A 15,606-nucleotide genomic window follows, 5' to 3' on the forward strand; every position below is an offset into this window, starting at 1 on the left:
AAAAAGTCACAATATAATGAGAATAAAGTCATACTATTTCAAGAAAAAAAGTTGTAATATTACGAGAATAAAGTCATAACTTTACGGGGAAGAAAGTCGTAATATTACGAAGAAAAAGTTCACAATATAATGAGAATAAAGTCATAACTTTACGAGAATAAATTCATAATTTAATGAGAATAGTCTTACTATTTCAGGAAAAAAATCGTTATGAGAATAAATTCATAACTTTACGAGAAAAGTAATTTCCTCCTCCAGAGAAGAGGCAGTTTCCCCATCAGGTCCGTGTGGTTCTTTCTTCGGATTAAACGCAGATCCTTGCACAATCTTTTCAAGGTCCTGATACTGATTTAGTTATTTGTGAAACGTAAACTAAAGTATAACTTCACAAGATGCTCCACGTTTCTCATTTTCACACGCGCTGCTCTATTTCCTCTCTAAAATAACATAATATTATGACTTTATTCTCAAAATCTCAGATTAATTATTTTCCCCTCAATGTTGTCCTAATACTACGCCGTAAAAGGCACCCAGGACAAAGAAGACGCCCACAAAGACAAACCAGGAAGACATTCTATTGGTCCGTGTGGGAGCAGCTTCCTGTTGTGGGCGTCTGGGAGCTTCTCGTTCACCGAAGCTGTGTTCATAGCACAGGCCACTGTGGGAACGCTGGCGATGGCTGTAGCCTGCGATGTGGTGGAGCACCCGCTGGCCCTCAGGGCTCAGATCCCAGTCCTCCTCCTCCTCCTCCATCTTTAGACCTACCCACCGCTGGTCTACATCCTCATTGTGGAGGAGCAGACTTTCATCCCATCGTTCCCCGTCGTCTACGTGTGTTCGTTCCTTGGCGTCCCAGTTTGTCGATATGTGGTTTCTCCTTGGCGAGTGGAGTTGTCGTTCCCGTCTCTCTGAGGTCACGGTGAGGTCGTCCGTTTTCCTGCAGGCCCGTTTGGGTTTAGCTTTCTGTTAAAGAGGGTGATTGAAGCGGTTGCTCTTGTGGATGTGGCAGTAACCTGAACAGTTCTACTGTAATAACTCGTTTATTTCTTCAACTTGAGTCACAATGAAGAAGTCTGAAGGTTTTAAAACATCTCTACAAAGGATTACTAACAAAAAAAACAAATCTCTGGCGTCTTGGCCTCACACCTGTTTGGGCTGATCTCTGGGGCCGACTGGAGGGCCTCTCAGATAACATGCAGCGATCGGTTTGGGTCTAGGACTGGCCTCCTCTTCCTCCTCCTCTTCTTCATCCTCAGCTTCACCATCGTCATCCTCTCCATAATCCACCACAGGTCTTGACCTCAGTGATCTGCTGACAGCAGGCAGAGCTCCATTTTCCTTCTGTGAGCAAACAGCAAAAAACACAGCAGTTAATTATTGATTCATGAATCTGTTTGACTATTGAATGTTTGATTATTAGAGAGGCTCAACGATTGTGAAGAAATATGTAATTGTGATTATTTTGACTGATTTTGATTTTCTCTACTCATCTACCCTTCTCTCTCTACTCTACCCATCTCTCTAACCCTCTCTCTCTCTCTACTCTACCCATCTCGCTCTCTCGCTCTCTCTCCTCTACCCATCTCGCTCTCTCGCTCTCTCTCCTCTACCCATCTCGCTCTCTCGCTCTCTCTCCTCTACCCATCTCGCTCTCTCTCCTCTACCCATCTCGCTCTCTCTCTCTACCCATCTCGCTCTCTCCTCTACCCATCTCGCTCTCTCTCCTCTACCCATCTCGCTCTCTCTCCTCTACCCATCTCGCTCTCTCTCTCTACCCATCTCGCTCTCTCTCTCTACTCTACCCATCTCGCTCTCTCTCCTCTACCCATCTCGCTCTCTCTCCTCTACCCATCTCGCTCTCTCCTCTACCCATCTCGCTCTCTCTCTACTCTACCCATCTCGCTCTCTCTCTACTCTACCCATCTCGCTCTCTCTCCTCTACCCATCTCGCTCTCTCTCTCTACCCATCTCGCTCTCTCTCTCTACCCATCTCGCTCTCTCTCTCTCCTCTACCTATCGCTCTCTCTCTCCTCTACCTATCTCGCTCGCTCGCGCTCTCTACCCATCTCACTAGATCTCTCCCTCTCTCTACCCATCTCTCGCTCTTTACTCTCTTTCTCTACTCTACCCATCCCACTTGCTCTCTCTCCCTCTCTATTCTACCCATCACTCCCTCTCCCCTTACCTGTGACTGAGGTTTAGTGGGGGTCGGTCCTCTTTTGTAGCGAGCTGGCACAGGTTTAGACTTCTCCTCCTCTTCTTCATCATCATCATCATTCACCGCGGTGGCCACAGCCTTGGCTTTAGAGGCCCCTCTGGCTCGTCCTGCTTTCTGTTGAGACGATGCTTTTGTGTTATCAAGTTGTACTTTGTTGTTACTTATATATTGAACTTTTGTACAGCAACTTCACTCAGATGACACTAAAATGTAAGATTTGTTTTTGTTTGACTTTTCTCTTTAATAAAACTTTGTCACTATAATCATCCATAAAATAATCATTTATTTATCCAACACTAGTGGGGAATGATTCAGTGAACATGCCCGTTGAATGGCCTTTATCTCTGCTGACATTTACTCTCCGCACTAAACCGCCAGTAAATGGCCACTTCTGTTTAACTAGGGATCAAACTGGCCAGCACTTTAGCATGGAAATTAAATGACACAAGGAGAGGAGAGGAAATCAGGAGCATAATTGGAGACACCCTGTGCTGGGGAAAGTGTATGTCATCAACTTCTTCAAATTGGGCCATTGAGAGGGCACTCGCTGGGCCCGAGGGGTCAAGAAGTGATTCTGGTGAATTTGAGGGGGAATCACAGTCCTCCTCCAGCGTTAGACCTGTTAGACCTGCTCACATAATCACTGGATAGGGGTCGAGGGGGGGGCAGGAGCAGGTTAAACCTCCCCTTTAATGCTGTCACGTTTCTCCACTCTGGAGGTTAAGAGACTCAACTGAGGAAACGGGAATCTTTGTGACCAACAATGAAGTTGTTGAATGTTCACTGAATGCAAAAATATTTCATATAAATAAGTGTTAACACTTTCTGTAACATACACACCCTAAAACACATTCACAGATTGTCTACTGTATGTGCGCCATACAGTGTAAAAATGAATATAGGAATATAATTAATACTTATTGTGTCAGTTAGTCTGACAGAAAAAAGTAAACGTCATACAAGATGTACATATAAAAAAGCAACCCTTGTACATGTTTTAAACACACAGGGCAGTACTGTTCATTTGACTGTATCTAGTTGAATTAACAAGAGCTGATGAGTAGTACATGATGAGGGCAAACGGGATGACATCAAACTACATGTGTGAACCTCTGCCATTGTTACAGTGGGTAAAAATATTCATGGGAAGGCAATAGTATGGTTGGGTGGACAACCCGAGAAGAACATGATTAGCATTATGAGCATGTTTGATATACACCACGGTTTGGTTTGTTTTGCACATTAGGGAGAAGGAAAACATTACCATTTCCAATGTGTTTGAACTCCAAAATATATAAATAGATAGATTGACAGTAATTAATTATATTCCTGTATTATATGAAGCCATAACACTGATTTTATACATGAAATAAGGCAGGCTACTTAATGGTCAAGTAGGACTATGTTCAGAAAATTGGCTCTTCTGTGTTTCTGGGTCATCAAATAATTAGCAGGCCTGTATTTAATAGCGGTGCAGCGGATCAACAAGCCTACGGTTCGGTTTGTACGTGATTGACGGTTATTTTTTTGTTACGGTTCGGTTTTGCATCCCTAGTTTGATACGAGGGGACTCGTTCCAGATGTGGTTGTGATTCTTGTGAACATGAGGGTGGGGGACATTCTCACAGCCGTGTGGCGATGAGGATCGAGCCGGCCGCGACGCGTCCTGTGTGAAAAGCCCAATTGGTTAACATGTGTGCAGAATGATGCAGCGTTTATCCACGACTCGCGGCACTTCCAGGTGTGAATCTGCCGTAAAACAGCGTTTTTCTTCCCCCCCCAAAAAAGGAGCATTTCCAAAACAAAAGCGTGCATGTGAATCTTAAAGTGCCAGCTTGGTGTTTTCAGTGTCTACGGGGTAAAGGCAGCTTTTGCAAAACGATGGCGTGAGGCCATTACTGTTTTGGTAGTAAAGATAAGTGGACAACCTTTAGTCTCCTCGAACTTTCTCTGTGATCAGTCAAATACAGCCGAACACACAGCGGACTTTGTCATATAATAAGGATTTGATAAAGCTGTTTTTATGTTAACAGAGGTCTCTACAAAACGACATGGAAAAGCTCATGTGGACGCAAATTGTTTACAGATGAAAACGCCATTTTAAAATTCATGTTCATGTTCTCACCTTTTCCCTGGTGGGGGGATCTTGTGCCTTGGTGGTGGACCCAACTGCAGGTCCTCGAGGCACGGAGAAGTCCAGTCTTCCCGTGACACTACTGGCCAACAGCTGTTTGAGACGCTGGTAGTTTGGCTTATCTTGGTGGCCGAGAGTTTTCACATAACTGAGGAATGCGGCCACCTCATCTGAAAACAGAAACAGAGAGAACAAATAAAGTCCACGATTGAAGTCAGAATGTTTAACCTTGCAGAAAAAAAATGGACCGAGCTTGATATGTCATCTGTTGCACAAGCTTTTATCAGACATTGGGTTTGATTCTACTATAAACTGAGACATGCTATTTTAGCTTCAGTAATGCTGAATCCTCCTCGCTATGAAAATCAGTTCTGGGACACTTGAGTCATGCAGCAGCGAAGGCAGGATGAACCTGAAGGTCTCACAGTCCAGATAATAAACCAGCCTGGCAATGCATCTCTCCACAGAGAGTAGATTAGGGATGCGCACAGCTATGGATATGCATTGTGTGTATGTGTGTGTGTGTGTCATACACAGCCACGATGCATCACACACTGGCCAGACGACGTGTATGACACATACTGCGGTAGAACTTGTATCTCACACACACATACACACACACACACACACACACATAGTTGATGCATACCCCGGCTCTTATCTGTGGCGGGCAGCCGGGCCTTGTCAGCAGAGGAGCACCGAACCCAACACATACATCACACACTAAGCCCTCACACAGGTGTGACCTCTCCTTATAAAGAGGTGAGATAAAAACACGACAAACTTTGAAAGGCATGTCAACGGGACAGCTGCTCAATTGGTACAAAGTTATTCAGGAGCTTCAGGAGTTTTAGTTTAAAACATTCAAAAAAATGAACAAACATTATCAACAGAATGTGAAGAGGTTGCAGCGGTGACGTTGCGTCAAAGACGTTTATGTATTGTATTGTATTGATATCTACTGAAATGAAAAAACATTATTAATGTGAATTAATCATTAAAAAAAAATATTGGCAGGTCCAAAATGAATGTTTTATTTATCTCTGGGGAGGATATCTAAGGTTTTGTTCCCACCTCTAACAGGGCTTGTGAGCCGGATACAGGAATAATATTGTACAACAGATATTACCCATATGCCCCTGTGCATGTCAGCCCACTACCTGAATTAGTCTCGGCTCTGCCCTTTACTCTGGATCTCCCTTTAAAAGAGCCGAAGATTACACGCACACAGGCTCCGCCGTCTTATTTCCAAATTCTCAGTTTAACGTAAGAAGTGTAAATGATGGCCCGCGGCTTACCTGTGCTGGCTCCGCTCACTGACAGCTGCTGGACTGAGTCTGGCAGATTATCCATCAGTCTGAGAGAAAGGAGGAGATAAAACAGTGAGGAAGTGAGGACAGAAACATTATGAGAGATGGAGGTCAGCGGTAGATAGTACAGGCGGGAAGAACGCAGCGGGAGAACAAGCTGAATCCACGTCAAAGCAAACTGTCCTACAGAGTGTTCATAAAAACACTGACAGCTAGTACATACAGTATACTTGTTGTAATTATTAGTATCAGAGTATTGCAACACCTTCACAATATAACAACATCACAATCTCCAGATTCAAAAAAACATTGTGGAGTTAAATCAACGTCTCTAAAATAATAAATAAATAAATAAAGTTTATAAGCTTCACAAAGTACTTAAAGCTTCAGTAGGCAGAATATTTTTGGCATCGTTGGGCAAAAATTCCATAATAACCTTTCAGCATATTGTAATTCAAGTGTTCTGAGAGATAACTAGACTTCTGCACCTCCTCATAGCTCTGTTTTCAGGCTTTAGAAAATCTAGCCCATGACGGGGGACTTTGACCAATCACAGGTCATTTCACTGAGAGAGTGTTCCTATTGGCTGTGCTCCGGTCATGTGACCGGAACTTGGCGTTCCTTCACCAGATTTCACCATGGCGGCTGCGTCACAAACTTTCTAATTTTACAGCTAAACAGTGCACTACAAGATGATTCTGAAAACATCTGAGGAGAGAAATAGGCATTAACGTAACATAATATTGATTCATATTTGATCAGCGCTGCCTAGTTTGACCATTTGGTCGGAGTTCGCGAGTGATTGACAGCCGGCTCTCATAGACGGCAGCTGGACAGCAGACCTCAGATCAGCTCTTACTGCTTATTTTCCTTCGGTCTGTGAAATCTTGCAGATGCCGTTAGGAGCACCGGAGGACTCAGAGGCACATGATTTTTTTCAGATTACCCGTTTCATGTACTACTGTCACGATATAGCGACCGTTTTATAAAAAAAACTTTCTGTATGTTTTCCACATACCAATGGATGACATCACGGTGGCTACGTCCGCTTCTTTTATACAGTCTACGGTTTGGGTATATCCCCCGTAACACGTTTCGTTGCGGGCTGTTAAATCTCAGCTGTAGAAACAGTACAAGTGGCTACCTACCTGTCCTTGGCCTCCTGGACCTGAGTTGGGTTCTTCAGAACTTTGTCCCATGGCAGAGACCCACATAACCAGTGAAGAAGACAAAACCCCAAAATCTGGAGGTCACCACGTCTAGATGGAGCTACAAAGAGACAAAAAGATGAGGTGGTCAGGAATAAACAATATCTAACAGCCTGCTATCATTAATATTCTTTCATCCATAAATCACCTCTGAGTCCATCAGAGGTTTGTGCTTGTGAAAGCTTTCACACGTGTTGGTCAAAGCTCAACTCAGCTGTTCTTCTCTGTTTTTTAAGATCAATAGAATAATTCCACAAAGACGAGAGAAGAAAATACCAAAAAAAAAGCAGCGGTACAAAAGTCAGTGGTTGTTGCACTCGTATCACAAAGAGTCACTGTATAGTGTTTTCAAACAACAGATCTTTCTCCAGAGGAGTCAAGACTGGACACGAGAACCATTTGCAGCTCTGGCATGAGGTAGCAGATTTATGATTCACGAATAAATCAAGAAGCGTGCAGCAGAGACTACACCTCTTACACCGTGTGTCTCTTGTAACTGGGACATTTTTGTTTGGCCTAACAAGATGGAGACTGATGAAGATGGAAACTGGTTCTGAGAGCAGATCCCTGCTGTTGATTTACAGTCTGTTTGTATGAATTCAGCTGGGATACAATGACAGTGCGATTTCATACTGTAGAATAGCATGATGATGATTATGATGATCATGGCTCCCCACTCGCTGAGACAAAAAGCACTCTGGAGTACTCTGACTGACTTTTTCAGTTATTTCTTCTTACTGTACAGTGGCCTATTTTAATGAAACCAGACCTCTGACATAATCCAAACAGAAAAAAATGAGGATTGTCAATCAATTTAAATATTTATTTGTGATTAATCGCATGATTGTCCATAGTTATATGTGATTAATCACACGTTTTTTATCTGTTCAAAATGTACCTTAAAGGGAGATTGGTCAAGTATTTAATACTGTTATCAACATGGGAGTGGACAAATATGCTTTATTTATACAAATGTATGTATGCTCAAATCATAACTGAAGCCCAACAGGCAACAACAGCTGTCAGTGTGCTTTGAAAATGGCCATGACAGTGTTTCATCGCCAAAATTTAGCATGAGTTTGGAGCGCTATTTATCATCCTTCACCACAAGCTAGTACGACATGGTTGGTACTAATGGATTCCTTAGGATTTCTAGTTTCATATGATGCCAGTATCTTCGCTCTAGCTCTGAAATTGAGCCCGCTACAACCTAATAATCGCAAGTTGCGTTAAAGAAATTAGTGCCGTTAAAACAAATTTGCGTTAACTTTGACAGCCTTAATTAAGAGCACTGTAATCAGCTGTGTATCTGCACTGTAAATGTCTCCTTCAATTCAATATTAGGGAATTTAATAAAGACATGAAAAGTTGTAAGCATGACACCAGTGTGATTTCACGTGTACTAAGACTTCTTTAAGAACAAGTCCAGAGTGTGTTTGCGTCTTATTGCGAGTGTGTGATTGCAGGGGTCTACATTAATGTGTGAGGTCTATCAATACTTGTCGACCAAGTCCATCCAGAGGGGTCGAGCCCGGGGAGTTTTAGCAGCTCAATACTGTAACGGCCGCCACACGTCTCCGGAGAAATTACCTATCGACTGGCTCCATCAGAGGGGAGAAATCTCCTCCCTGAGCCACGGCCGGCATTGATCCTCCCCAAGCCAACAGGCTGGTCTAAAGAAGAAGCGTGGTCACTGCCGCACAGGACCAGATTACATGGAATGGGTGGGCAGTTATCTGATTACACGCTAACAAATTTGTATTACAACTATTTTTTTTTTTTAAACTGTCATCATAGCTGGGATCTTCAACGTGGGGGACAGAATATCAAGACGTAGTTTAGGGGTGTGTTGATGAGGAGAGTGCAAGAAGAAAGGAAATCACTTGAAGGAAATAAATGTTGAGAGGTGTGCCTGAATAAAAAACTCTGGGGTTAGCAGGGAACAGGAAAGTGTTTGGACCCAGCGGGGGGGCTCAACAATCACTGAGGGAGATCAGAACGGGAGAGGTGGTTAAAGACTGGATGTTGACACTGACTGTATAGGAAGGGCCTTTGAGAGGAGTGATGTTGGCTGATGTGTTTACTTGTGGGCATCAGAAACCTAACAACAACTCAACTCAACTTTGAGGGTATGAATCCATGTGGGGGTTCTAAGGAGATTATTTTTTATTAATTAATATTGGTTTGAAGGGGTGACACATAGAGACAGACAGCAATGCACACTCACATTCACACCTATACAGGCAATTTAGAGTCAGCAATTAACCTAACCTGCATGTGTTTGGACTGTGGGAGGAAACCTGAGAACCCGGAGAAAACCTAACACCGGGAGAACATGCAAACTTCAATTAGAAGGGCCCCGAGCCTGGTGTAAACCTCTTGCTGTGAGGCGACAGTGCTAATCACTGCACCGCCGTGCCACTATAGTGTCCACAGTTAATCGTGATTAATCGCAAATTAATCATTTTTTATCTGTTCAAAATGTACCTTAAAGGGAGATTTGTCAAGTATTTAATACTCTTATCAACATGGGATTGGGCATATATGCTTGCTTTATGCAAATGTATGTATATATTTATTATTGGAAATGAATTAATAACACAAAACAATGACAAATATTGTCCAGAAACCCTCACAGGTATTGCATTTAGCATAAGAAATATGCTCAAATCATAACATGGCAAACTGCAGCCCAACAGGCAACAACAGCTGTCAGTGTGTCAGTGTGCTGACTTGACTATGACTTGCACCCAATACAAATTTTTACTGAAAAGTCCCTGAACGTATCATAATGTGGCAACTCCTGTGTTGAAATCGGCTGGACGAGAGCTAGTTAACATAAGCTGTAAGCAGCCGGTAAAGCAGCACAGTAAGGAGCTAACAGCTAACGTTAACTAGCTCTTGTCCTGCTGATTTCAACACCGATTTGTTGTTCACAATTTAGCATTATCAGGGAAAAATAGGTTGTGTCCCCTGGACGCATCGAGAGTGAGTTTAGGCCTTCCCAAACAAATTTTCTATCCTATCCCCAGGACAACCAGACACCTTTAGTCTTGAGCACTGGCAGTAACTACCGTACCTGTGGTGCTGTAGAAAAACAAATACTGTCACGTTTTCTGAATTTATTGTATTGTATTTAAGTATTGGTTCTTATGACATCCCTAGGCACCAGTAAAACTAGAGTTGACTGAGTTGACTTTCTCTTTTCTAAGCAAACAGGTATGCACAAACACGGAATGACAACAGCAACAAGTGTCAACGATACGTTAGGTCCAAATATGACACTGCCATTGTCTGCTACGCCACATCTCAACAACTCCGATAACAAGAGTTGGGTCTGTTTGCCCTTGTGGGTGTAAAGTATGCATTAAGTCAGCGTTACAGCGTGGCGTCCTATTGTTGTAAATAATTGCACAGCACTTCATTGCTGCCGAGAGCCCGTTAAAGGAGAATAAAGATGAAAAATACATGTGATACTGACACAGGGGAAAAAAAGTGTTGCAACTCCCAGAGTGCCATAATAGATTAACAATTAAAAAGATCAACGACTACATTAAGCGGCGCTGCCCTCTGTGCGTGCTCTGGGCACGTTATCAAAGCTCATAATAGTGTTTTGTGCGTCTGCTCTTCTGTATTTAATGCCCTCGTGTGAGGAATGACACAGGACAGTGCAGAGAGAGATGCATGTGCGCTCGCATACACACTTAAACTGCACTCAAAGGGAGTAGAGACATGCTTGACAAACGCATACATGCACAATACATAAATACAGAACACCCACTTAAATACACACACACACACACACACACACACACACACACACACACACGCACGCGCGCAACGCTCACACGTTTAGACAGGGAGGTGAGGCGGCGATGGTGTTGTTGTTAATTATCTCCTATTGTTATTCAGATTCCCTAAAGCATGCTGCAGTGTCACACTCTTAACCCTTCTGCTTCACAGTCTTGTCGTTCGGAGACGGTCTTCTGTCCGCTGGACGCCCACCGAATGGTGGTAATTACACCGTTTAGCTCGAGGTTCAAAGGCCCGCCGTTCGCCAGCTGCGTTCGCCAAAACCTCACCATGGCAACCTGTCAACATCTTTGCGGGGATTGGTGCCGCGAGGTCAGAGGAGGGCAGATAAGGGGTCTGGTCCTCGGTCATAATCTCGATGCACAGTGGGAAAAATACTCTAACACTTAAAAAGATGACAATATCCAGAGAGATACACACTTTACTGTTTTCTTCCCATCGCTGCAGGTTTCTACTGTAATGCAGGCACGGAGCTGTGTTTAAAACCACAGTATTATGGGGCTTGCAGCACAATTGTAGCTCCAATAAGAGCACTTGGTGGAAAGATGGATGCTTACTTTGTATGTGTTTTTTCTAGGGCTGTCAAAGTTAACGCGATGATGACGCTTTAACGCAAATTTCGTTTCAATGCCACTAATTTCTTTAACGCATTAATGCAACTTGCGATTTTTAGGTTGTAGCGGGCTCAGTTTTAAAGCTAGAGTGAAGATACTGGCATCATATAAAACGAGAAAACCTAATGAATCCATTGATACCAACCATGTCATGCTAGCTTGTTGTGAAGGAGGTTAAATAACACTCCAAATTTGCACTACATTTTGGCGAGGAGAAACTGGCATGGCCATTTTCAAAGGTGTCCCTTGACCTCTGACCTCAAGATATGTGAATATAAATGGGTTCTATGGGTACCCACTAGTCTCCCCTTTACATACATGCCCACTTTATGATAATCACATGCAGTTTGGGGGCAAGTCATAGTCAAGTCAGCACACTGACAAACTGATGGCTGTTGTTGCCTGTTGGGCTGCAGTTTGCCATGTTGTGATTGGAGCATATTATTTATGCTAAATGCAGTACCTGTGAGGGTTTCTGGACAATATGTGTCATTGTTTTGTGTTGTTAATTGATTTCCAATAATAAATATATACATACATTTGCATAAAGCAGCATATTTGTCCACTCCCATGTTGATAAGAGTATAAAATACATGACAAATCTCCCTTTAAGGTACATTTTGAACGGAAAAAAATGTGCGATTAATCACGATTAACTACTTTAATCGACTGACAGCCCTCGTTTTTTCGTGTAGAGTAGCAGCTCAACTTTCTCCCACTCTTTTCAAAATCATATTAAAATTGACATGACTTCCATTGTGATAGTTATTGCTGACAGGACATTTTCTGCCCCTCTTTTACTTATCGATCCGTGTTGATAGAAACACTACCGCGGCGATTAGGCAGTCTGAGCCATGCTAACTCACAATATCGAACCGGAGGGTAGTGGAGTCGGGCGGCGTGGAGCTCATGGAGGTTATCTGTGGCTCGGGCCTCCCTCTTACCAAACATCAAAGCCCTTAATTAATGGAGGATGAATACACGATGCAGGTTATGACTTCAGCTAATTAGGGAATTGTTAAACAGAGACGGTACCGGGGAATTCAGCAGGGGCAGCGGAAGGAGAATCGATGGTCAATGAAGAGAGGGAGCATGTAGGCAATTTGCCAGTTAATGTGTTCCCAATATCAGCCGAGGGAGGCAGAGGGCGGCGGGGCGGAGAGACGGGACTGTTTTACATGTATTGACAAACAAAGACTGCCAACTAAAAGAGCTTATGGTAGGGTTAATATAGATACTGTTAGAATACCTAAATACTGGCACCTGTGAGGACCTGTCATTCTTCCCACACTTACGGAGTACTAAAATCACTAGTAGTAAAATCAGGAGTCTGGGATGGACAAATCATCTTGGTGGTTGTGTGTTGGTTTATTTCCTTGCTGAGTCGAGGTGGATATGTCCCGGCAAGTGACTCAGCAAGGAAAAACACCATCCAGTGAGGGGAAAAAGCAGGAATTTTGGAGACAAAAAGATTGTAACTTTAGAAATTACCTGCTTGATTTGGCTAACACAGACTGAAGCGACTAAACAAGCTGTAATGTAATCATTTGGGGCAACCTGGTACCATCAGTTTATGTCCACTACAAATGCTTGTTTTTGTCACCGACAGGCTCAGGTTGTTATTATAAGTGTCCCTACAGAGAAATGAAACCTTTTTCTTACCTTTCGCTTCCTGTTTGTTATTATGTCATGTGACTTGTTGCCGGAAGACAACGGTGGAAAGTTGAGTGAGAGTGGAGAGAGGAGTGCCAAGGGCCACTGGTGTTGTCAGAGTTTGTTGTGTTGGAGTACAGAATGCATAGCTTAGTGTTATCTAAAAGATTTTAAATGTCATAGCTGAATATTTAGCTGATTTCGACAATGTGGAGGCGACGCAAAGTCTACCATGCCGTGGTAGCGACCTGTCAATCGCAAGGTAGCCGCGTCCTAAAGCATCCCCTGCTTTATGGTCTATTTGACTCTAAATGGGACCATAATTTACTAAATGAACATCATGCTGTATTGAAGAAGACTTGAAAATAGAGATTGAGACCATAAACTCATGTTTACAATGTTTACTGAGGTAATAAATCAAGTGAGAAGTAGGGTCATTTGCTCATAGACTTCTATACAATCAGACTTCTTTTTGCAACCAGAGGAGTCGCCCCCTGCTGGCTGTTAGAAAGAATGCAGGTTTAAGGCACTTCAGCTTCACTTTTCAGACCCGAAGGTTGCCCACTGGTTAAGCCTTTCAAAAACAACATTTTTCACTGCGGTTTAATAACTGTTCTGCTCTCCCGCTTGACGCACACAAAGGGAGGCAGCCACTGACGAGTTATATTCAATAAATAAAGTTGATTTAATAAAAAAAAAAATTCTGATGAATCACTTTATTCAAATTGATGATTATGTTCGGGGATTTTTTTTGGCAGATTTTTACTTCATGGCTGCTTCAGTGTGGGGAGAATGCACTCCATTACCCATGAAGCTTGCTGCACGCTGTGATTACTACAGCGTATTATCTCTGTTGAACCAGTTTGCCACACATGATATTCATATCAACTGGTCATCTATGCTTTATGACTTGGAAGGCTTACCGACTCCTTTGTGGGCATCGAGGCTGGTGTATTCGATGGTTCCATTGTGGCCCTTCTTGGGGTTTTCCTTGTATTCTTTGTGAACTCCATCAGGACAGTATCTGTAGGACAGCCCATAGTCAGCGAGATAGACCTACAGGACACACACACACACACACACACACACACACACACACACACACACACACACACACACACACATTACTAATTACAAAGCCACTCAACAAATAAAGGGAATGTATCCTTGTCCTTCTTAGAGACGTAATCCTCGTTAAAAACCACAGTAGAGATCTACAGTGGACTAACCTGTTCAGGGTCTCTGTAACCCAGCATGAGGTTGGCAGCTTTAATGTCTGCATGGACATACTCGTTCTCATGGATATACTCCAGTACGTCCACCTAGCACAGGCCGGAAACAGACAATACACACACAAAAAACAATTATGATGAGCAGAATGTAATGAAAAAGAAGTGAATGCATGTACTGTTCACCTCATGGTAAAGAGGGGTCATTATCCGTTCAAGCGGCCCGTGACCTCCAGCTTCTTTATACAACAATCAATGAACATTAAACATGAAGATGATCTCACCAGTCCTCGACCGAGCTGGAGAACGGTGGCCTTCTTCAGTCGACCTCCGTTGTGCTCGCAGATTTTCTGAAGATCGCTGCCCAGTCGGTCCATGACCATAAAACGATACCTGAGAGGGAGAGGACAGCATCAGAGGTCAAAATCTTTTTTTTTTTTCGAATTCTGAATAAACATCCCATCTCCTAGTTCCTGATATGTAGATGGCTGTTGGGTTTTAAGAGTATTATAAAAACTCTCAAACCTTGCAATAAATTCTACATAATAGTCAATGCTTTTTATTTTATCTATAAAACACATATTTCTTTGTTTTATTTAAGTCTTACCAAGGTAAAAAAAAGGTCAAAAGGATGATTTTTAACATAATATTCACAGACAATATCTAACATTTGTAACATTATATACTTCTAAAAGTTTAGCATTAAGTAAGACAGTCAGAAAACGGGTTGTAAACGGGGTCTAAGGAACTAAATCTGCTATTATTATTTGCACCTGCTGATATTTTCTCCAAATGCTCCCGTCACAACAACATCCTCCTTTTTAATAATAATAATGCCATCTTAAGGTGCAACATATTAGAAACAAACCCACAGTAATACTGTAAAATGCAGAGAAAATGCTGATGTTGTTTTTATGGTCATCATTTAATCATATGATGATGAACATTAGTCCACCAAGTGCTGGCTTCGTCAATACCTGAGTTCATTATGTTCAGCGAGTCCTGATCCACAGTACGTCGGGATGCCCAGGAAGTCCAGTTTCCGGCTTCTCTTCCAGTTTTGCACTGGAACCAGATTAGAAGAGCGATAATATGTCAATGTGTGTTTTTATTTTTTCACTCCTGTGGAGTCTGAAAAGACAGGATTACTATGATCAAACCGACAATTAAATTAAACACAAAAACACAATGGCTGTATTGAGAAAGAAGAAACCCCCGGTGCCTTGGACCACTTAGTTGTTCTGACAATCAGTCTGAAGTAGGAGTAGGAGGATCGATCCGAAAATATTGATACTACCGATACCTACGTCTCGTTTTTGAAGGTTGATTCTAGCGTCAATAGGATCGATACAAAAAAAGCGATCAGTTTCTCTCGTCTACACCCATTTGTATTTCAGCAAAGAGCAGAACTGTCTGTGCAAACAACA

At 42.7% G+C, this 15,606-nt stretch overlaps 1 protein-coding gene across 4 annotated transcripts in view; it reads right to left on the reverse strand.

Moving 5' to 3' along the window:
- Positions 1 to 15,606, reverse strand: part of vrk2 (VRK serine/threonine kinase 2) — an 80,260-nt gene that overhangs the window by 480 nt on the left and 64,174 nt on the right. Inside the window, exons 5-14 of one of the 4 annotated variants that reach the window (XR_012595318.1) lie at positions 15,157 to 15,244; positions 14,464 to 14,572; positions 14,180 to 14,272; positions 13,874 to 14,006; positions 6,811 to 6,931; positions 5,651 to 5,709; positions 4,344 to 4,522; positions 2,186 to 2,332; positions 1,147 to 1,341; positions 11 to 963 (exon numbers count right to left, since the gene is read on the reverse strand). Coding sequence is in view for 3 of the 4 variants with exons in the window: in XM_074646995.1 (XP_074503096.1) it covers positions 496 to 963; positions 1,147 to 1,341; positions 2,186 to 2,332; positions 4,344 to 4,522; positions 5,651 to 5,709; positions 6,811 to 6,931; positions 13,874 to 14,006; positions 14,180 to 14,272; positions 14,464 to 14,572; positions 15,157 to 15,244 (1,592 nt within the window). In the remaining variant the exon portion in view is untranslated. Of the gene's footprint in view, positions 1 to 10; positions 1,342 to 2,185; positions 2,333 to 4,343; positions 4,523 to 5,650; positions 5,710 to 6,810; positions 6,932 to 13,873; positions 14,007 to 14,179; positions 14,273 to 14,463; positions 14,573 to 15,156; positions 15,245 to 15,606 lie in introns of those variants that run through there. The other 3 variants (XM_074646995.1, XM_074646996.1, XM_074646997.1) reach the window with 3 other exon arrangements.

The sequence above is a fragment of the Sebastes fasciatus genome, chromosome 9, assembly GCF_043250625.1.
Source record: "Sebastes fasciatus isolate fSebFas1 chromosome 9, fSebFas1.pri, whole genome shotgun sequence".
In the NCBI taxonomy this organism is placed as follows: Eukaryota; Metazoa; Chordata; class Actinopteri; order Perciformes; family Sebastidae; genus Sebastes; species Sebastes fasciatus.